Source organism: Hyla sarda, chromosome 8 (genome assembly GCF_029499605.1).
Source record: "Hyla sarda isolate aHylSar1 chromosome 8, aHylSar1.hap1, whole genome shotgun sequence".
NCBI lineage: Eukaryota > Metazoa > Chordata > Amphibia > Anura > Hylidae > Hyla > Hyla sarda.
Genome location: NC_079196.1, coordinates 141,635,954 through 141,658,036, shown reverse-complemented (window position 1 = coordinate 141,658,036; position 22,083 = coordinate 141,635,954). Strand labels below are relative to the sequence as shown.

Here is a 22,083-nt window from a genome sequence, read left to right as displayed (position 1 = left end):
TGTGCAAGTGTTCCCTAACTTTTATTGGGGGCACTTGGGAATGCAGGGGCCTATGGAGTCAGTGGTGTAGGACTGTGTATGGATTTCTTTCACAGTTATCAGCAGCCGCGGCTGCCTTTTTTACTTTAGTTTCTTCTGTGCTCTGACTGCGTCCTATGCGACACGGCCGGGGCGCAGTTTACTTTCCCTTTCGCAGCGGCCGCTGCGCTGGCATTCTCGCTCGCTCCCATTGCCCTTCACTCACATAAGCTTCAGGGACGGGAGCGGGCACCATTTTTTACCGGCCTCCTTCTTCTCAGCAGAGTACGTGCTCTTGGAAGAGTGTGAATCTCTCTGGCCAATGTGGACTGAGCAGGGATCTGTCAGCCAATCGGAGACGCCTCAGTCTAGTCCGGCCCCTCTTTTTTGATTTGTCCGGCCGTCCCTGCTAGTGTTCTTTCTCTTCTCGTTCCCTTCCTCACAGCAACTGCCTGAGGGGACACAGATGCTGGTGAGGCTGTTTCATTTTGTTTTATTCATGTCCGAGCCCAGAACTGTTCCTCCCTCTAAACAGGTCCCTGGAGCCCTGCATGGGGCTGCTGTACCCACTGCCTGCACCACTGCACCTCTTGATCCCCCTGGTATTTCTATTCAGGATGCTCCCCCAGACCCAGTGGGTTCTGCTGCCCCTCCAATATGGGAGTCTTCCCTCTCTTGGCGCAGGTCTGACTTGGCGCAGGTCTCCCATTCCGTAGTGACTGCCTTAGAGAGGTCTTCCTTACACCGTTCCCCTAGAGAGCCTCGCTCTCCCTCACCCTATTTTAAGCGCTCTCACAAGCGTAATAGGGGTCATTCCTCTGACTCCTCTCCGGAGTCTTGGTACAGGCGTAGGCGTTCCTCTCATGGGCACTGTCACTCTGCTACGTCTCCCAGCAAGTGTCTTTCTTCTAGAAGACGCTCCCCGAGTCGCCATTCTGAATCTCCAGAACGGCGCGCTAGGTCAGTGTCTCCCTCCTCTATGGCTGCCTCCACCCGTTCCCACTCTCCTGGTGAACTAGTTGATGATGCTGCTTCTGTCTCTGACTCAGAAGACCTCGCAGACATGACCGATACGGTGGACTCATTGGTTTCGGCCATAAGAGACACTTTTCGCTTAGGGGACCCAGGAACTTGGGGCTGTCCCAGAAGTTTCCTTTATTCGTGCCCGTTCGGCACCCAAAACGTTAAGCTCCCATGCTGAATTTGAAGCCTTGCTAGAGTCTGCATGGAGGCACCCTGACAAGAGGTTTCAAGAAATAAAGAAGGTTCAAGCGCGTTATCCCTTTGCTAAGGACCTTATGACCAGGCGGACCTCACCTCCTACGGTGGACCCACCAGTTTCCCGTCTATCTAAGACCACTACCTTACCTCTGTCCTATGCTGCATCCTTTAAGGATCCAGCGGACAAAAAGGTGGAAACCTTGGTTAAGTTTGCCTTTGAGGCTACGGGTTCATCTCTTCTCCCTACCTTTTGCCTCTGCCTGGGTTTCCAGGGCCCTGGCGATTTGGGTTTCCCGACTCCGCCAGGGCATTTCTTCTGGGGCTTCCTCGGAAGAACTGGCCGATTTAATTCTCCTTCTTTCTAAAGCAGGAGACTTTCTATGTTCTGCTTCCATGCGCTGTGCTGCTTTTGCCATGGGTAACCTTGTGGCTCTCCGTAGATCCGCGTGGCTTAAAGCCTGGGATGCGGATGCAGCTTCTAAAAGGTCTCTCACTGAGCTTCCTTTTGCTGGCTCTCTGCTTTTTGGTAAGCGCCTAGACGAGATAATCTCGGAAGCCACGGGAGGGAAGAGTCCCTTATAACCTCAAAGTGAGGCCCGTACTACTACCTCCCGCCGTAAATCTACCTTTTTTCGGTCCTTTCGGACCTTCGGGGTCACGAAGGGGACTAGGCCGGCGCCTTCTCGGGACAGGAAAGCTCCCTTCTTCCAGGCTCGCCCATCCTGGAAATCTGATAACCGTTCGGGCCGCTCTGCGCCCAAGGCGGGTACCCGCAAACCCACCTCTGCCTGAAGGGACGCCCCCACCCACAGATTTTTCTCGGGTGGGAGGTCGTTTGTTACTCTTCCGGGACGTCTGGACCACACAGGTGCAGGACTCCTGGGTCAAAGACGTGGTGTCCAACGGTTACCGGATCGAGTTTGCCTCTCTTCCAAAGGATCGTTTTTTCCTTTCCCGAGCTCCAGGGTCTCCCTCTTTGGCAAAGGCCTTTTGGGGTGCACTTCAGTCCCTCCTCATTCAGGGCGTCATTGTCCCTGTTCCTCCCAGGGAATGCTTTCGAGGTTTTTATTCCAACCTCTTTGTAGTTCCCAAGAAAGGGGGTTCCGTACGCCCAATCTTGGATCTAAAGCTTCTCAACAGGCATCTCCTCCTGCGCCACTTTTGCATGAAGTCTCTCCGTTCGGTTGTGGCGACCATGGATCAGGGGGAGTGAAGCTCCGAGGGTATTCACCAAGGTCCTTGCACCGGTGATCGGCCTGCTTCGGACAAGGGGGGTGGGGGGGTCTCAGTGATCCCTTACTTAGACGACCTTCTGATCAAGGCTCCGTCCAGAGACCAGAATCTAGAGAGCCTCACCCTCACCCTTCAGGCCCTGCCTCGCTTCGGTTGGTTGGTCAATCAGGACAAGTCCAATCTATCCCCCACTCAGTCCCTGGTTTTTCTAGGACTTCGGTTCGACACCCAGTCCACCCGGGTTCACCTCCCACCGGACAAGCGATTGACCCTTCTGTCAGGGGTTCGTATACTCAGGAACCCTTCCCCAGTGTCCATCCGATTTTGCATGGAAGTCCTGGCTTGGATGGTGGCGGCCATGGAGGCCGTTACCTTCACTCAGTTTAATTTCCGTCCCCTTCAACTTGCGATTCTATCCCGGTGGGACAGGTCTCCATTGTCCCTCGATCGCAAGATCATGCTTCCTCGGACATCTCTCCGCTCCCTTCTGTGGTGGCTCCGCTCCCCCCTGCTTCTTCAGGGATGCTCCTTCCTGCCCCTCCATTGGCTGTTAGTCACGACGGATGCCAGCCTTTCGGGTTGGGGGGGGGGTCTTCCGAGACCGGACAGTCCAGGGCCTTTGGTCTCCCAGGGAGACGCTCTTCTCGATCAACATCCTGGAACTGAGAGCAATCTACCTTTTGTCTGTTACATTGGGAGAACCTTCTCCAGGGCCGGCCAGTTCGTGTCCAGTCGGACAACTCCACTGCGGTGGCATACATCAATCGCCAGGGCGGCACCCGCAGCTCGGCGGTGATGGCCGAAGTTTCCAAGATCCTTCTCTGGGTGGAGCTCATGGTTCCGGCCATCTCGGCTATCCACATTCCTGGCGTAAACAATTGGGAAGCGGAGTTCCTAAGCCGGTCCTCTCCCGATCCCGGAGAGTGGTCCCTTCATCCGGAGGTGTTTGCAGAGATCTGCGGCCTCTGAAGAACTCCAGATGTGGACCTCTTTGCATCCCACCACAACAAGAAGGTTCCCCTCTATGTGTCAAAGTCACGGAACCCCCGTGCTCTAGCAGCGGACGCACTGGTAATTCCTTGGTCGGGGTTCGCCCTTCCTCATCTGTTCCCTCCTTTTCCTCTCCTTCCCAGGGTACTGAGGAAGCTCAGAGCGGAGAACATTCCCGCCATTCTCGTGGCTCCAGTTTGGCCTCGGAGGGCGTAGTACTACGACGTCGTCCGGCTCCTGGACGACATTCCGCTGCGCCTTCCACTTCGTCCATACCTTCTCTCTCAGGGTCCCCTGTGCCACCCCAATTTACCGTCGCTGCATTTGACGGTGTGGCGGTTGAGACCGCGGTTCTAAGGGCCCGTGGCTTCTCAACACAGGTGATTCGCACCATGCTTAAGGCACACAAGCCCTCTTCTGCAAGGATTTACCACCGTACCTGGCGGTCTTATTTTCGTTGGTGCGAATCCCAATCTCTTTCTCCAGTCGTGTTCTCCCTTCCTCGACTTCTTTCATTTTTGCAGTCAGGAATCAACAATTAGCTCTCAGCTCTTTAAAGGGTCAAGTGTCTGCCCTTTTCATTCTTTTCCAATGCCCTCTGGCATCTGATTCTCATGTTCTGACTTTTCTTCAAGGAGTGGCCCACGAGGCTCCTCCTTACAGGTCTCCTACACCTCCTTGGGATCTGAATTTGGTCCCTGGCGCTCTACAGGGCGCGCCCTTTGAACCCCTCAGGGAGGTTTCCCTTCGTCTCCTTTCCTGGAAGGTGGTGTTCCTTGTGGCAATTACCTCCATCAGACGGGTTTCGGAATTGGCGGCTTTCTTGCCGCTCTCCCTTTCTAATTGTCCATCAGGACAAAGTTGTTTTTTGTCCGGTTCCTTCTATCTTGCCTAAGGTGGTTTCTGCTTTCCACCTTAATGAGGATATCGTACTCCCGTCTTTTGTCCCGCTCCATCTCATCCCGCTCCATCTCATCCGTTTGCTTCATAAACTTGATGTGGTACGGGTGGTTCATACCTACCTCTGAGTTACATCTTCTTTTCCTCAGTGTGATTAACTTTTTTGTTCTTACGGACGGCCACCGTAAGGGTCTACCTGCCTCTAAGGCGACCATTTCGCGGTGGATTAGGTCTGCCATTTCGGAAGCTTACCGTTGTAGGGGCAAGACCCCTCCTTTCAGGGTTTCAGCTCGCTCCACGCGTTCTGTTGGAGCTTCCTGGGCTCTTCATAACAGAGCCTCAGCCTCTCACGTCTGTAAGGCGGCTACCTGGTCGTCCTTGCACACTTTTACTAAATTCTACCAGGTTCATATCTTTGCATCCGCGGATGCTAGTCTGGGCCGTAAGGTGTTGCAGGCGGCGGTGGCCCAGCCTGCCCCTTGATTATTTTCTGTTCCCACCCTAGGGACGGCTTTGGTACGTCCCAATGTCTGTGTCCCCCAAATGGAGCCGATAAAGAGGGATTTTTTTCTTACCGTAAAATCCTTTTCTCAGAGGCTCCATTGGGGGACACAGCTCCCGCCCTTTCTTTGGTGTTCCGGTTTTGGTTACCTGTCCGAGGGTGTGTTCAGTTCATTTTTTTTGTTCTGGTTACCTTGGACTGTTCTTGGTTTTTTGCCTCTCGGTCCTCTCCTACTGCTTGGGGACTAAACTGATTACCTCAGGCTCTGTAGACGGGTATATCCTGCTGGGAGGAGCCGACTTTTTGGTTTCCTTAGTGTCAAGTCTCCTAGCAACAACAGCATACACCCAAGGTCTGTGTAAGACAAAAATCCCTCTTTTTATGTTTGTTTTTGTTTACGTGTTTTATTTTATTTTTTTTTTTTTATGGAAAAAGGGGGTGATTTAAACTTTTATTAGGGAAAGGGTTAATTCACATTTCTTAACTTTTTTTGTTTTTTTAACACAATTTTTTTGGTTTCCATAGGGGGACTATTACATGCAGTCCTTGGATTCCATACCCTGTAAATGCTATGCCATAGCATAGCATAGCATTAATCAGTGTTATCGGTGCTCGATTGCTCCAGGCTACTGAGGCTTCCTGGAGCATTGAGCCACCAATCGAATGGCGAGGTGGCAGGTTAGGGCCCTCCCGTCATCCTCTCAACTGATCAGGACACCGCGGTTTTACTGAGGGGGTCTTAAATAAATAAGTCCTGGCAGCTCAGCGGAGATGATCGATTCATTTATTTTATTTTTATTTTTCAGTTTTAGACACTGCAATGAACTTTGATTGTGCCGCCTAAGGGGTTATTGCTGGGCATCACCGTCATCGGTGATGTTGGGCATTAGACACTGGTCCCAGCGGGCTTAGCTCCTGAAGAGCAGCAGGCGGAGGACATTCAGGTACACCCTACGTCCTTAAGGAGTTAAAGAGGTACTCCGGTGGAAAATATGTTTCGAAATAAACTGGTGCCAGAAAGTTAAACAGATTTGTAAATTACTTCGATTTAACCTCACCATGGCAAAGGGTGTACAGGTACACCCTCGCGTGCTGGTACTTAAGGACCGAGGACGTACCTGTATACCCTGGTCCCGTTAACTGGGTTTAACTCCTTAAGGACTCAGCGTTTTTCCATTTTTGCATTTTAATTTTTTCCTCATTACCTTCTAAAAATCGTAACTCTTTCAATTCTGCACATAAAATTCCAAATGCTGGCTTATTTAATTCTGCTTTGGTTTGCTTAGTCATTTTACCAAAAAATCCACGGCGAAACGGAAAACAAAATCATTGTGCGACAAAATTGAAGAAAAAATACAATTTTTTGGGGGCTTCCGTTTCTATGCAGTGCCTTTTTTGGTAAAAATTACACCTTATCTTTATTCTGTAGGTCCATACGATTAATATGATACCCTACTTATATTGGTTTGATTTTGTCGCACTTCTGAAGAAAATCATAACTACATGCAAGAAAATGTATACGTTTAAAATTTAATCTTCTGACCCCTATAACTTTTTTATTTTTCCGCCTACAGGCCGGTATCAGGGCTCATTTTTTGCGCCGTGTTCTGAAGTTTTTATCGGTACCATTTTTGTATTGATTGGACTTTTTGATCGCTTTTTATTCATTTTTTTTATGATATAAAAAGTGACCAAAAATATGCGCATACGCCATTGACTGTGCGCTTTAATTAATGATATATTTTTATAGATCGAACATTTACGCACGCGGCGATACCCCATAGCTCTGCACGGATAAGCGAGATAGGGGCTCGATTGCTCAAGCCTGTAGCTCAGGCTTGGAGCAATCAATCCCCGATCGGACGCCGTGAACACAGGTAAGGAGACCTCCGCCTGCGTCCCAGCTGATCAGAACATCGCGATTTTATCGTGATGTCCCGATCAGCATGACTGAGCTGCCGGGAAGCGTTTAGTTTCACTTTCAGACGCGGCGGTCAACTTTGATCGCCGTGTCTGAAGGGTTAACAGCGCGCAGCACAATGATCGGTGCCGCGCGCTGTTAGACCAGGGTCTCGGCTATGATTAGCAGCCGGGACCGACCCGGTGTGATGCAGGGTCACGACGTGACCCCGTTTTAAACACCGGGAGCTGGGTTCAGGACGTACCGGTACGTCCTGAGTCCTTAAGGAGTTAAACCATTCAAAAAGTACAAAATTTTGCAATTTTGGTCACTTCATATATCCTAAAAAATTAATATAAAACGATCAAAAAGTTCAATCAAAACAAAAATGCTACCGATAAAAACTTCAGACCACGGCACAAAAAATGATCCCTCATACATCACCCATGTGGAAAAATAAAAAAGTTATAGGGGTCATAAGAGGACAATTTTAAACATACAAATTTTGGTGCATGAAGTTATACATTTTTTTAAGTAGTGAAATAAAATAAAAACCTACATAAATTGGGTATCCTTGTTCCTTGTGACCATATTGACCTACAGAATAAAGATAAGGTGTAATTTATACCGAAAATTGCACTATGTGTAGAAATGGAAGCCTCCAAAAATGAAATTATTATTTATTTATTTTTTTTACCCCACAAATATGATTGATGTCATTACAAAGTACAGTTGGTGACGCAAAAAAACAGACCCTTATATGGGTCTGTAGGTGCAAAATTGTAAGAATTATTTTCCCATCGCCATGACAGCACCACCTGAGAGCTGGACTCCGCCCCTAGGGACAGGAAACCTTTGAGATTAAAAGGAAGTCCTCTCCTCTCCATCCTCAGTGGTTTCCTGTCCCTATGGGAAGCCTGGAGAGGAGCATTGTCTCAAGTGGGGCTCTGATTTTTTTGAATGGCTGTGGGATCTTTTATGCTGGGCCCCTTGGTGTACGGGATCCCTGTATGAGCCTTGGTTGGGGATCTCAGCCAGGCTCACAAACTTTCATCATGTTTAAATCTCCCCCCTCTCCCCTCTGCCGGTGGCCCGCACTGACTTGCTGAAACACTATACCCACCGCCGCTGGTATGCGGCCTGGCTTTCGGCTGTGTGTCGTGGGCTGCTAAAGGAGGTTCCCTGGCGTCTGCGAGTTCAAAGCGGATAGCTGTTGGCGGCTGCGGTCATGTAAGGGGCGAAGATTAGCGGCGTCACTACGGGTAGTGATGCTGCGGAGGAAGCCGGAGGTCAAAGGGGGCAGATGTGAAGTCACATGCCGGGCCTCCGGCGTGCAGGAGGGGGCAGATTTGAAAGGAAGTCTTCTTCTGCCATTCTGCCTCCTGTTGTGAGCTGGCCAGTCATTCAATACCTGTCTAGCATTGGAGTGGGGGATTTTTCCTGTGCTTCCAGCATGAGTACCAGCGGTGACAACCCAAAGTGTACTCAATCTGACTCCTCTGCACAGACGCCATCTTCGGTACCGGCGAGTGAGTGTATTCTTTTTAAAAAACTTATTTTCTAAATTGTGGTCTCTTTCAGCACTGTGATGATGCACCTAGAAAATCTTCCAAAAAGACAAAAAATCGTGAATGTAATGTGTGATGAAATACTACCTCCTGAATATGGAAAAACTTCATGTCAATCTTGCATTAATAAGCTGATTACATCGGAGGTTCCAGCTTTTAGTTCAGTCTCTTCTGGCACAAATGCAGGATCTTATTAGAAAAGAGATCCAGTCATCCATTCATATTTTAACAGCTGCTAATCCTGTAGTCACTGATTCCACACCTCTTCCCACTGCTTCAAATGTTGTTACTCCTCCAGTGGCCTTAAATCAATCTGATTCTGATAAAGAGGGTATCATTGTGCCAGATGGGTCTAACTCAGGGGAGGAGTCCGAGGAAGACTCCTTAGGGAAAGCATTTTTTTTTCTTTTGTGGACACTGATCAATTAGTGAAGGCTGTATGTTCCGCTCTAAATATGGAAGAGCCCAGGGAACCAAGGTCAATTCAAGATATCATGTTTGAGGGTCTTGATTCTAAAAAATAGAGTATTTCCTATTCACAAGATTCTCTCAAGTTATTCTTAAGGAATAGGAGAACCCTGACAAAAATACTTTTTTGCCTAAAGCCCTAAAGAGAGAGTATCCATTTGTTGACACTGAAACTTAAACTTGGAATAACCCTCAAAAATTTATGTGACTATTTCTAAAATCTCTAGGAAGGGGTTGCTTTCCTTAAGGATCCAATGGATAAAAAATGGACATGTTTCTTAAAAGAACATGGGAAGCCTCAGGGGCAGCCTTGAAGCCTAATGTGGCAGGGACTTCTGTGGGCAGATCTGTATCAATTTGGTTAGATCAGTTAGCCGCTAACATACAAAATAAAGTACCAAGGGAACAGCTCTTGTCTTCCATCCCCACTATCTTTAAGGGGGTGGCCTTCTTAGCTGACTCCACCTCACATGCTCTAAGGTTATCTGCCCGTGCTGGGGCACTATCAAATTCAGCTAGAAGGGCATTATGGTTAAAAAACTAGCCAGGTGAAGTATCCTCAAAAAAATTATGTGCCATACCATGTGAAGGAGAGCATTTGTTTGGGTCTGTCCTTTCTGATATACTTGAGAAAGCAAATGATAAGAAAGGTTTTCCCTTTTGAGTCTTGCAGACGTAACCAGTCCTTTCGTTCCAGGGAGAGAGGTGGAGGTCAGTGTAGAGGAAGAAGTCAGTCGGGGCGCTGGAAATTCTCCAAAAAGAATAGTGGCCTCATGTTCAACCAGCCCCAGACCTCTTAAAAAATAAAAAATAAAAAACAGGGTCTCAATGAATGGGTCCTGCGAGTGGGTGGCAGACTGCAGGGTTTCTTTCCAGCATGGCAAAAAATAGCAGGCAGTTCCCAGGTTCTGGACATAATTCAGAACGGTCTGCGCTGGGAATTTTGCAGCCTCCCACCCACTCGCTTTGTCATAACCAAAAATCCTGTGGGGTCAATAGGTCAAATATCATTACAACAAGAAGTTCTTCTTTTAAAGGATATGTCCGGTGCTCACTTTTCTTATTGTATCCGTTCCGGGCTGCAAAAAAAAAAAAGAAAATAAGCTTTCTCTTACCTGCATACGCTCCCCCAGTGCTCCAGTACAGGCGTTCGGTCCCTGGGCTGTATTCTTCTTACTTCCTGTTAGCCCGACACGTCACACGGAGCTTCAGCCTATCACTGGCCGAGGCGGGACATCGCTGCAGCCGGTGATAGGTTGAAGCTCCGTGTGATGTGCCGGGCTAACAGGAAGTAAGAAGAATACAGCCTGGGGACGGCACACCTGTACTGAAGCACCGGGGGAGCCTAGGCAGGTAAGAGAAAATTTGTTTTCTTTTATTTTTCAGCCCGGAACGGATAAAATAAGAAAAGTGAGCACCGGACATCTCCTTTAATGGAAAAAGGGGTTCTAGTACAGGTACCGTCAGGTCAGGAGTGTCAGGGATTTTATTCCACACAGTTCCTTGTGAAAAAAAACAACAACACCTTTTCGGGTAATTATAAATTTAAAACCTCTAAACAGATTTATAAAATACAAGAGATTCAAAATGGAAACACTAAGATCAACTGGAATGGGTAACCTGAAGATCTTGACTTTACAGTGTGAGTCCTAATTACAAATAATTACTGGCAGTCCTTCGTGCCCTGCAGACAATTGGACACACATCTTTCATAAAGATGTTAAAATTCATAAAGATAATTCAACTGCTGTGTGGCCCTTATAAACAGACAGGGTATGACTAAGAGCCCTCATCTAATGTCCCTCTCTTCCCAGGTCCTCTCCTATGCAGAAAAAGACCTAGCGTCAATATCAGCAGTTCATCTAAAGGGTTCCCTCAACACCAGGGGAGACTATCTGAGCAGACATTGTCTCCATCAGGGAGAATGGTGCCTAAACAAGGATATATTCAGAAAAATCTGTGTACTGTGGGCCTATCCTCAAATAGATCTGTTTGCCACCAGAGAGAATCGCCAAGTAAAGCAGTTTCTCAGAGAACCCTACAGCAGTGGATGCACTGTCCCAGTATGGAAGTGGAGTCTGAGCTATGAATTCACTCCACTAGCATTAATACTTTGATTTCTAAAAAAGATTCGGGAGGACAGGGCAAGGGTCACTCATAGCTCCATTCTGGCCCCACAGGGCATGGCTTTCCTGCCTTCGGGAGATGTCATTAACAGACCCTTGGGTCTTACCGGAACAACTGGATCTTTTGTTTCAGGGTCCTATATTCCATCCAGATACTCAGTCTGCACCTAACTGCATGGAATTTGAAAGGGTAATTCTGAGGAATAAAGGTTTATCTGATTCAGTCATCTCTACATTACAATCAAGTAGAATGCCTGTTACCTCAGCAATATACTTCAAGATTTGGAAGGCTTACTTTAATTTTATAGATCCATCCTTGGTGGACTTTAACAAACCCAATATTGCATCAATCCTGGACTTTCTTCAGAAAGGTTTCGAAAAAGGTCTTAAGTTAGCTACTCTGAAAGTACAAGTGTCAGCCCTAGGATCTTTGTTCTCTCAGTCTATAGCTGGTCATCCATGGATTGTGAGATTTTTTTAAGGGAACCAAAAGGCTCCAGATTCCAAAACTCCCTATAACCCCTTGGGATTTAACCTTAGTTCTTAATATACAAAACGGTAAAGTCCAGCACACGGTGTCCGATGCTATTAGGTTTATTATGGTATAAAATCTGGATGCAGGATACAGGACAACAGCCTACGCGTTTCGGGCGTTAGCGTTTCAAACATTTTATTACACACACATTGGTCATGTGATTTTAGTTTCAAGTAAAATACAAAATGCGGAATAGATATTTGAACACATGATGGAGTTACCTCCACATTCCAAAACTGGACAAAGACAAACGGGGAACAATAAACCACAAAAAATAGGGGAATAAATATTGCATAGTAAATCGTTCTTCCTATATAAAACAAATTGCAAAAAATCCAATCAAATAAATAAAATTATTGGATATTACTCCAGGATTCAATACGTAAGGATAAGATCCTGACGTAGATTTAAGCCATTTGGCTGTCTGGTCCCCAAAAGAAAAATCCAAAATGATTCCCTAGTCAAAAGGGTACGTCTGTGATCTCCTCCTCCTCGTATGGTTCTCTTCACCCTCTCAATCCCTGTCACCCTAAGGGAATTAGTATTACCTTGATGTTGTTCCCTAAAATGCCTCGTCAGGGCTGAAACATTGAACTGATTATTAGATTTTCAGAATGTAACTATGCCCCATGGTCCATTTGAGGATACTACCCCTGTAGCAAATGTGTTTAATAGTGTGTGTACAGATTTTTCAGATCAAATGAATGTTATACATTTAAGTGTGTTTATATACTGATTCTGTACCATTTTGTGATAGGGGACGTCAATTTCGCTCCGCCAACCCTGACTTCTACCCAGTGACCTCACGGCCCCCAGTACTGGATAGATTTCAGGAGTTGGTGGAGAGGGATTTGGTGGAGTTACACAAGAAAACACAAACAGCGTTTAAGCATAATAACATGAGCAGAGATGAGCTAGAGGGGATTAAAGATCTGCAATCCAATAAAAATCTAATTGTTCGCAATTCTGATAAAGGGGGCACTATCGTTATGTATTTGGACCTCTATGAGCACCTTAATATGTGTATGCTGGAGGATCCGAATACATATAGAATGATACTTAATGATCCCACAAAAATTTGCCAAAATAGACTGAATCGCCTTTTGGAACATGGATTACAACTAGGTGTGATTGACCAAAAGATGAAAGATTTTCTGTATGTTCAGAATACTGTCACCCCAGTCTTCCACTCTCTCTCCCCAAGGTCCACAAAGGGGTTTTTCCACTTCCCCTTCGCCTTATTATGGCAGGCATAGGATCCTGGGGAGAGAGACTGGGAGACTGGGTTGATAGTTTTCTTCAACCCCTAGTGAGCATTACTTCTACCTTTATTAGAGACACAAAACATGTGTTGGAGACCATGGAACAAATAGACTGTCAGGAAAGCTACTCATGGGCCACTTGTGACGTGACAGCACTGTATCCGTCCATACCCGGGGGGAGGGTCTGCGGGCCCTGTCCCGGCATATGGACGCATACAGCAACTACTCCCCTGATCAGAGAGAATACATTTTGGAGGCCACACAATTTTTGTTGGAAAATAATTTTATGTTCAATGGCATGTATTTTTTTTCAGATCAGGGGAGCATCCATTGGCGCCAAATACTCGCCCTCATTCGCGAACATTTTTATGTCGCAATGGGAGGAGTCATATATTTTTTCAGCCCATAACCCATTTATTGAGTCAATAAAGTGGATTGGACGCTATATTGATGATTTGTTAATAATTTGGAGGGATACAGAGCTGAGGTTCTGGGATTTTGTATAATACATAAAAAATAATAATTTGAACCTAAAATTTACGGCTTCTTTCTCCCGTTCAAACATACCATTTCAAGATGTCAGGTTCTCACATGAGGGTACACGGATTATTTCATCACCGTATCGTAAAGAAGTTGCAGGGAATACAATATTGCAGGTGACATCATGTCACCCTCGCCATGTGGTAGAAAATATTCCATATGGCGAATGGTGCCGATTGCGCTGCAATTGTACACGTATAGAAGAATATGAGGTGGAATCCAAAAAATTACACAATAGATTGAAAGAAAGAGGTTTTTCTAACAGCACCCTCCTTACAGCTAAGAGGAGAGCAGACAGTCTGAATAGACAACAACTCATTGTGACCGATACTACCAAAAATAAGAATAAAAAATCAGATAATGATGTTCCATACTTTATCACTAAATATAGCAGACAATTTGGTAACATCGGCCACATAATGAGGAAATACCTTCCTTAATTACACCAAGATCCGATTTTGGCGGGAATTTTATCACAGGGTTTTAAAATGGTATCTAAAAAAGGTCCCTCTTTGGGTAATAAACTGTCCCCCAGTCTATTTTCTAACAAATCGAATTTGAATACTACGTGGCTTCACACTCCAGGTAACTGGAAGTGCGGTCATAATACGTGTCTAACATGTAAATACATGTATATGTGTCCAGGGATTTCAGATCTTACAACGATAATAAAGTTTACAATATAAAAGAGTATATAATTGTAATTCTAAGTACGTTGTCTATCTGGCCTCCTGGGACACATGCAGGTCTCAATATGTGGGTTGTACCACAACACCACTAAAAGTTAGAATCAGAAGACACGTATCAGACTGAACTAATAATCAGTTCAATGTTTCAGCCCTGAGGAGGCATTTTAGGGAACAACATCAAGGTAATACTAATTCCCTTAGGGTGACAGGGATTGAGAAGGTGAAGAGACCCATAAGAGGTGGAGATCACAGACTTACCCTTTTGAATAGGGAATCATTTGGGATTTTTCTTTTGGGGACCAGACAGCCAAATGGCTTAAATCTACGTCAGGATCTTATCCTTAAATATTGAATCCTGTAGTTATATCCAATAAATCCAATAATTTTCTTTATTTGATCGGATTTTTTGCAATTTGTTTTATATATGAAGAACGACTTACTATGCAATATTTATTCCCCTATTTTTTGTGGTTTATTGTTCCCCCTGTTTGTGTTTGTCATGAATGAAAGGCAGACCACATTGTAATAGCCTGTAATCCAGTTTTGTAATGTGGAGGTAATTCCATCATGTGTTCAAGAATCCATTCCGCATTTTGTATTTTACTTGAAACTAAAATCACATGACCAATGTGTGTTATAAAATGTTTGAAATTTTAATGTTTCTTATGCCATGACTAAGGCCTAATGCCCGAAACGTGTAGGCTTTTGTCCTGTAACCTGCATCCAGATTTTATACCTTAATAAACCTAATAGCATCGGACACCGTGTGCTGGACTTTCCTGTTTTGTATCAGTTACTGGGCGGGTGCGCTAACCGCCAGTCCGGGCACAGGTGTGATTGCTGGAGATTTAAGCTGCCTGCACCTATCCTTAGTTCTTAATATATTATGTGGTGAACCCTTCGAGCCAGTTTCCTTGCTCTCCATCAGACACCTGACCTTGAAGACTGCTCTCCTGGTAGCTGTTACCTCTGCTCGTAGAGTGGGTGAAATAGCTAATATTTTTATTTTTTTTGCCTTGAACCATAAACTCATATCCTAGATGACAGAATAGTTCTTAGGATTGACCCAGCATTTTTGGAAAAAGTGGTACCTAATTTTCTTTTGTCTCAGGAGATAGTTAAATTTTTTAGCAATCCGGCAGATGAAAGGGAAAAGTCTTTTATATGCTGGATGTAAGGAGGTGTGTTCTTTCTTACCTGGAACGAACTAAAGATTTTAGGAAATCAAATAGACTATTTGTGCAATTCTGCGGCCAGAATAAGGGTAATAGTGTTAGAAGTGACACACCATAGCCAGATCGATTAGGGAGGCTATTTGTTTGTCATATGTCTCCTCTGGCCTTTCTCCTCCCGTTGGTCTCAAGGCTCACTCTACACGTGCAGTTGCATCCTCTTGGGCCGAGAGGAGAGGGCCCCGATAGACCAAATCTGTAAGACGGCTACCTGGTTGTCTCCCCACACTTTTTTTCGCCACTATAGGTTGGATGTGGGGAACTATTCTGATTTATCCTTTGGTCGTAAGGTTCTCCAAACTGTTATTCCACCCTAATCTTGGTCTCTGGTATTCTCTCAGGTGGTGCTGTCATGGCAATGGGAAAAGCCGGTAATTACTCACCGGTAATTCTGTTTTCACGAGCCATGACAGCACTGCTGCATTCCCACCCTTTTGTCTTTTCTAAATAGTGTATCACGGGTGTTTTAGATCACTTGGGTGTAGCAAAAAAAAAATATATATATATTTTTTTTAAATATATTTCCTTGTTCAGTTATTGTCATGACTGTTATTACTAACTAAGTAGGAAGGCTCTTCTAGGTCTCTGTAACTCACTGAGGATGGAGAGGAGAGGACTTCCTTTTATTCTCCAAGGTTTCCTGTCCCTAGGGACAGAGTCCATCTCTCAGGAGGTGCTGTCATGGCTCGTGAAAACAGAATTACCGATGAGTAATTACCGGCTTTTTAAAAGGGGAGGGAGAAATAACGAAAGTGCAAAAATGAAAATTGGCCTGGTCCTTAACCTGTTGGGGATGGAGGGTGTATCTGTAGGCCCTCTGCCCACTCCCTGTCTATAACGCGGGGCCATGCCGTTGCCCCGCATCATAGCGGGTCGGGCCCTGCACCTAGCAACGGCTGGGACCCGTGGCTAATAGCGCGCGGCACTGATTGCGGTGCCGCATGCTATTAACGCTTTAGACTCGTCGTTCAAAGTTGAACGCCACGTCTAAAGTGAAAGTTAAAATGTTGCTGGTTAGCTCAGGGGGCTGTTCGGGATAGCCGCGGCATCCCGAAGAGCTCTAGGACAGCAGGAGGGTCCCTTACCTTGCCAAGATCCAGGCATGAGCAGTCAAGCGGCAGAATCATTGATCAATGGTTTCTTATGAGAAACCATTGATCAATGTAAAAGATCAGTGTGTGCAGTGTTTTAGCCCCCTATGGGAGCTCTAACATTGCAAAAAAAAAAAGTTAAAAAAAAAAAATTGAATAAAAATCGTTTAACCCCTTCCCTAATAAAAGTTTGAATCACCCCCCTTTTCCCATATAAAAAAAAGTGTAAAAATAAACATGTGTTATTGCAGCGTGCAGAAATGTCCAAATTATAAAAATATATTGTTAATTAAACCGCACGGTCAATGGCGTATGTGCAAAAAAAAATCCCAAAGTCCAAAATAGCGTATTTTTGGTCACTTTTTACATCATGAATAAAAAGCGATCAAAAAGTCTAATCAATACAAAAATGATACCGCTAAAAACTTCAGATCACGGCGCAAAAAATGAACCCTCATACCGCCCCGTACGCTTAAAATTAAAAAGTTACAGGGGTCAGAAGATGACAATTTTAAATGTATACATTTTCCTGCATGTAGTTATGATTTTTTTCCAGAAGTATGACAAAATCAAACCTATATAAGTAGGTTATCATTTTAATTGTATGGACCTACAGAATATTGTCATTTTTACTGAAAAATGTACTGCGTAGAAACAGAGGCCCCAAAAGTTACAAAATGGCGTTTTTTTTCTTGGGTAAAATGAGTGATGTCATTACAAAGTAGAATTGGTGGCGCAAAAAATACGCAATCATATGAATTTATGACTTTTAAAATGTAAGGAGGAGAAAACGAAAGTGCAAAAACTGAAAAACAGAGTCCCCAAGGGGGTTAAAGGGGTACCCAGCTGGAATTTTTTATTTATTTTTTTTTTAAATAAACTGGTGCCAGAAAGTTGAACAGATTTGTAAATGACTTCTATTTTAAAATCTTAATCCTTCCAGGATTTATTAGCTGCCGTATGCTCCTCAGGAAGTTCATTTCTTTTTGCATTTCCTTTCTGTCTGAAACAGTGCTCACTGCTGACACCTCTGTTCATTTTAAGAACTGTCCTGACTAGGAGCAAATCCCCATAGCAAACCTATCCTGCTCTGGACCGTTCCTGACATGGACAGAGGTGTCAGCAGAGAGCAGTGTGGTCAGATAGAAAGAAAATTCAAAAAAGAAATGAACTTCCTGTGGAGCATACGGCACCTGATAATCCTTCCAGGATTTATCAGGTGCTGTATGTTCCACAGGAAGTTCATTTCTTTTTGAATTTCCTTTTCTGTCTGACCACAGTGCTCTCTGCTGACACCTCTGTCCATGTCAGGAACTGTCCAGAGCAGGATAGGTTTGCTATGGGGATTTGCTCCTAGTTAATCTGACAGTTAATTGAGAAAAAAAAATATCAGTATTAAAATTTATATATTAGCTGAATACCCGGCATTGCCCGGTTTTTCCTTCCTAATCCTTGTTGGGGAGGAAAATAACCAAAGGAGGAAGCTTTTGACTTCAAATCCCGTCCTCCTATATTGTTGCCATATCCCTACCCCATATCCTGTCCTCATATCCCGACCTCATATCCCGACCTCCTATCCCGACCTCCTATCCCGTCATCATATCCCAACCTCACATTCCGTCCTCCCGTCCCGTCCTCCCCTCCCGTCCCCCCCCTCCCGTCCCCACCTCATATCCCGACCATCCCGTCCTCCTATCGTGACCTCCTATCTTGACCTCCCATCCCGTCCTCATATTCCGACCTGTAATATGTGTACCAGGTATTGAAATATCTCCAGCCGTACAGAAGTTATGTGAGAACATACATTTCCCATTGATTTGCATGGGACTTTAAACAAAAACCCCGACCCTCACAAATGGGGGTAGTTAAGGGTTAAATTAACTATCCTATATAAGTGGACATATAAGTAACGTGACCAAGTATTATCGAAATATCTCCAGCCGTTTGGAAGTTATGCAGTAACATATATTTCCCATAGACTTGTATAGGACTTTAAACATAAACCCCGCCCCTGGCAAATGGGGGTAAATATATATATATATATATATATATATATATATATATATATATATATTACAATTGAAAGCAAATAAAAACTGTTTATGGGTTGAAGGTAGCTTAAAAAATATTTTCCTCGAGCATCAGCAATGGCATATTGGTATTAAGATATTGATCAGTCATCACAAACATAAGGGTCATCCCTATCCCGTCACGTCATGACGTCACGAAGAGGGGTGGCCGACCCCAGCAATACGCACACAGTAATCGGAACTAATTGTTCCGAACGCTGGCCAGTAGAGTACCCCCTTTAAGGTCAAAATGGGCTTTGTCCTTAAGGGGTTACAAATCTTAAAGGACAACTGCGGCCACAGGATAGGGGATAAGTGTTTGATTGCAGGGGGTCCGACCGCTGGGACCCCCGCGATCTCCCAAACGGGCCCCACATTGCCACTGTGTGAGAGCAGCTAATGCGTGTAGCGTCGAGCTAACTGAGGTCGGCGGTACGCCCCCTCCACGCTCTCTCCACATACAGCTCTATGGGAGAGACGGGGAGGCACGAACACTGCCTCCCCGCCTCTCCCATAGAACTACATGGAGGAGGCTTGTCGTCCGCGGTGTCATTCTGCGGCCGGCACGCCTCCTGTACGGGAGAGCCGCATCAGACTTGGGGCCCGGGCAGGAGATCCCGTGGGTCCCAGCGTTTGGACCCCCCACGATCACCTGTGGATAGGGGATAAGTTGTTATGGTTGCAGATTTCCTTAAATCCTTCCAGTACTTATCAACTGCTGTATACTACAGAGAAAGTTGTGTAGTTCTTTCCAGTCTCGCTACAGTGCTCTCTGCTGACACCTCTGTCTGTGTCAGGAACTGTCAAAGAGCAGGATAGGCTTTCTATGGGGATTTGCATCTACTCTGGACAGTTCCAGACACAGACAGAGGAGTCAGCAGAGAGCTCTGCGGTCTTACTGGAAAGAACTTCACAACTCATTGTGGAGCATAGAACAGCTAATAAGTATTGAAAGGATTAAGATTTTTAAATAGAAGTAATTTACAAATCTGCACTCTTCCCCACCCCCTCAGCCCAACCCTATATAAGTAGTAGTTAGCTACACATGGGCCTTTTCTTTCCTGGCAGCCTCCCAGTTTGACTGGGAGAGCATGGTAAGTGTGCTATAACATCCTGTTCACACTGGTGTGGTGCTGTGCGGCGTCCGTTGCTGCCGTGGCACTGTGTCTGCGGGGAGGTGCGACCCATGGACTGGTTTGAGTGGCGTTGGGGCCGCTCTGCCAGTGGGTCGTTCCCCCTGTGGGCACTGGTGTCGTGCCGCCCAGTGCCAGGCCATTTTATGCTAGGGACGTTAGGGATCCACTCTAAATAGGTGGCCTTGATGTGGCGAGTGGGCTTTGTACTTTTTGATCAAAACGTATATACTAACAACCTGTTAGTTTTTGAAATTATGCTGAGAAGCAATTTGATCATTGTGCAAGATTGTAGATGTGCACCATGTCTGTTTTCTACCTGAATTCACTAATTTACAAATCTGTTTTAACTTTTTTGGCACCAGTTGATTTAAAAACATTTGTTTTTCACCGGAGTACCCCTTTAAATCAGTTGTTACGATGCAGAGCTTTACAGCAAGATAAGGAGGAGGAGTCTTCTTAGCTACACTGCATTGTTACTGCAGAGTACAACCACCGCTGGTGAGCAAACTAAACACTGTTCATCCCCATTTACACAATTACGGTATCACACTATGGAGCGCTTTACTCTGTTGTAGTTGTTGTTACTGCAGCGGCTCCTGTACTTCTATAAGCAGGGCAAAAAGCTAGTACAATTGGCTGTTCTGTATAAAATAGAGGATTGTTCTGCAGTAGCATGAGTATGTATACAGTAAATTATCATGCATAGCCACCAACATTGATGTACACTTTGAACACCAGGTGGCACTATGCTATGTTAGTAAAAGTCAAAACTCAAGTCATTGATGTAGAACGCTACACTGCCACCTGGTACCCTTGGCTAGAATTTTGCTCTTTGCCCAGTTAAACTTGCCCATGCAAGTTGTTATCTTTTATTTCTACTTTTTTCTTTTATTCCCTTCTCGGCCTTTGGAAGCACTCTTCCTCCATCTGGCTGGCTCATTGTTTTTCTTGTTGTGAACCTTTTTGTGCCACCTCAGTTTGTAACCCTGCCATTTATCAGTACACCTTCACAATGTACAGCCAGTCTGGATTATTCTCTCATCCTTTTGTTCTTGTATTATTCTTAACTTCTCCTTACTGCTGCCATCTACAATCTGTTACTACCATATTATTACATACTCACTGTTCCATTGTTCAAATTTTTTCCCGAGCATTTGCAGGCATGACTTTGTTTTCAATTGTAACATGACCACTGGGCCAACCAGGTCCTGGTGTGCCCTCAGTTGCTGTATTTTCTCAAATTTGTAGATTGTTTCTGCCTCTTCTCTTTAATATAACTTATTTGGGTTTGAGCAAATTTATATATAATAGTTTTTTATTTTTTTTATAATTAATTGACTTCTAGTTGGCGAGACAAAGTGAACCATAATATGCAGTTTAAAATTCTCAATGTCCTAATTTGATATCTGTGTAAAGATTGTAACAGTAAAAGTGATACCCACTATTCTGTTTTCTCACAAATTTTTTTTTTTCTTCCCCTTTTTAGCCCTAATGAAAAATTATTTGTCAAGGGCCAGTAGTTCAAGACCTGTGTTGGAGATTTATTCAGCATCTGGTGTCCTTTTATCCAGTATGCCTGTAAGTATGGTTAACATGGCGGATGTAAGCAAACTTTCAGTGATTTTGAATATTGATATACAATCAGTTGTTGTATAGCGTGGGTACAGTGTGGGTTTAGCAAAAGTTTAGAGAGAACTGTGGCAAATAAACGCCATGGGGAAGACTTATCAAAATCTCTGCAGAGGAAAAGTTGACCAGTTGCCCACAGCAACCTTTCAGATTTCTTCTTTTATATTTCAGAGGCCTTTTTTAACCCCTTAACGTAAATGTACGTCCTGGTGCGGCGGTACTTAGCACACCAGGACGTATATTTACGTCCTGTGTATGAGCGTGAGCAACTGAGCGGTACTTGCATCATACACGGCAGGTTCCGGCTGCTAGCAGCAGCCGGGGACCCGCCGGTAATGGCCGACATCCGCGATCACGCGGATGTCCGCCATTAACCCCTCAGATGCCGTGATCAGTACAGATCACAGCATCTGTGGAAGTTGAAAAATGAAAAATCCCCTCCCCCAATAAAAATGAAAATTGTCCGTTTTTCCCATTTTACCCCCAAAAACATAATAAAAAAACAAAAAAAAAAACCTATTTGGTATCGCCGCGTGTGTAAATGTCCGAACCATCAAAATATAATTGTTAATGATCCTGTATGGTGAACGGCGTAAACGTAAAAAATAAAATCCAAAAATGATACTTTTTAGTCACATTTTATTCCCCCCAAAAAATTATAAAAAATTATCTAAAAGTTTTATATATGCAAATGTGGTATCGATAAAAATGACAGACGGCGCAAAAAAGGAGCCCTCATACCGCCCTATATACGGAAAAATGAAAAAGTTATAGGTGGTCAAAATAGGGCGATTTTTATCTTACTGATTTTGTACAAAAGTTTTAGATTTTTTTAAAATGGTACAAAAATATAAAAGTATCTAGCCATGGGTATCATTTTAATCGTATTGACCCACAGAATAAAGAACACATGGCATTTTTACCATAAAGTGTATAGTGTGAAAATTAAAACCCTCCAAAATTTGCAAAATTGT

The 22,083-nt window shown here is 44.7% G+C and overlaps 1 protein-coding gene across 5 annotated transcripts in view; it reads left to right on the top strand.

Moving 5' to 3' along the window:
- VPS16 (VPS16 core subunit of CORVET and HOPS complexes) overlaps window positions 1-22,083 on the top strand; it is a 309,167-nt gene that overhangs the window by 26,759 nt on the left and 260,325 nt on the right. For all 5 annotated transcript variants that reach the window (XR_008847136.1, XM_056535465.1, XM_056535467.1 and 2 more), the window contains exon 3: window positions 20,967-21,058. Coding sequence is in view for 4 of the 5 variants with exons in the window: in XM_056535465.1 (XP_056391440.1) it covers window positions 20,967-21,058 (92 nt within the window). In the remaining variant the exon portion in view is untranslated. The remainder of the gene's footprint in view (window positions 1-20,966; window positions 21,059-22,083) is intronic.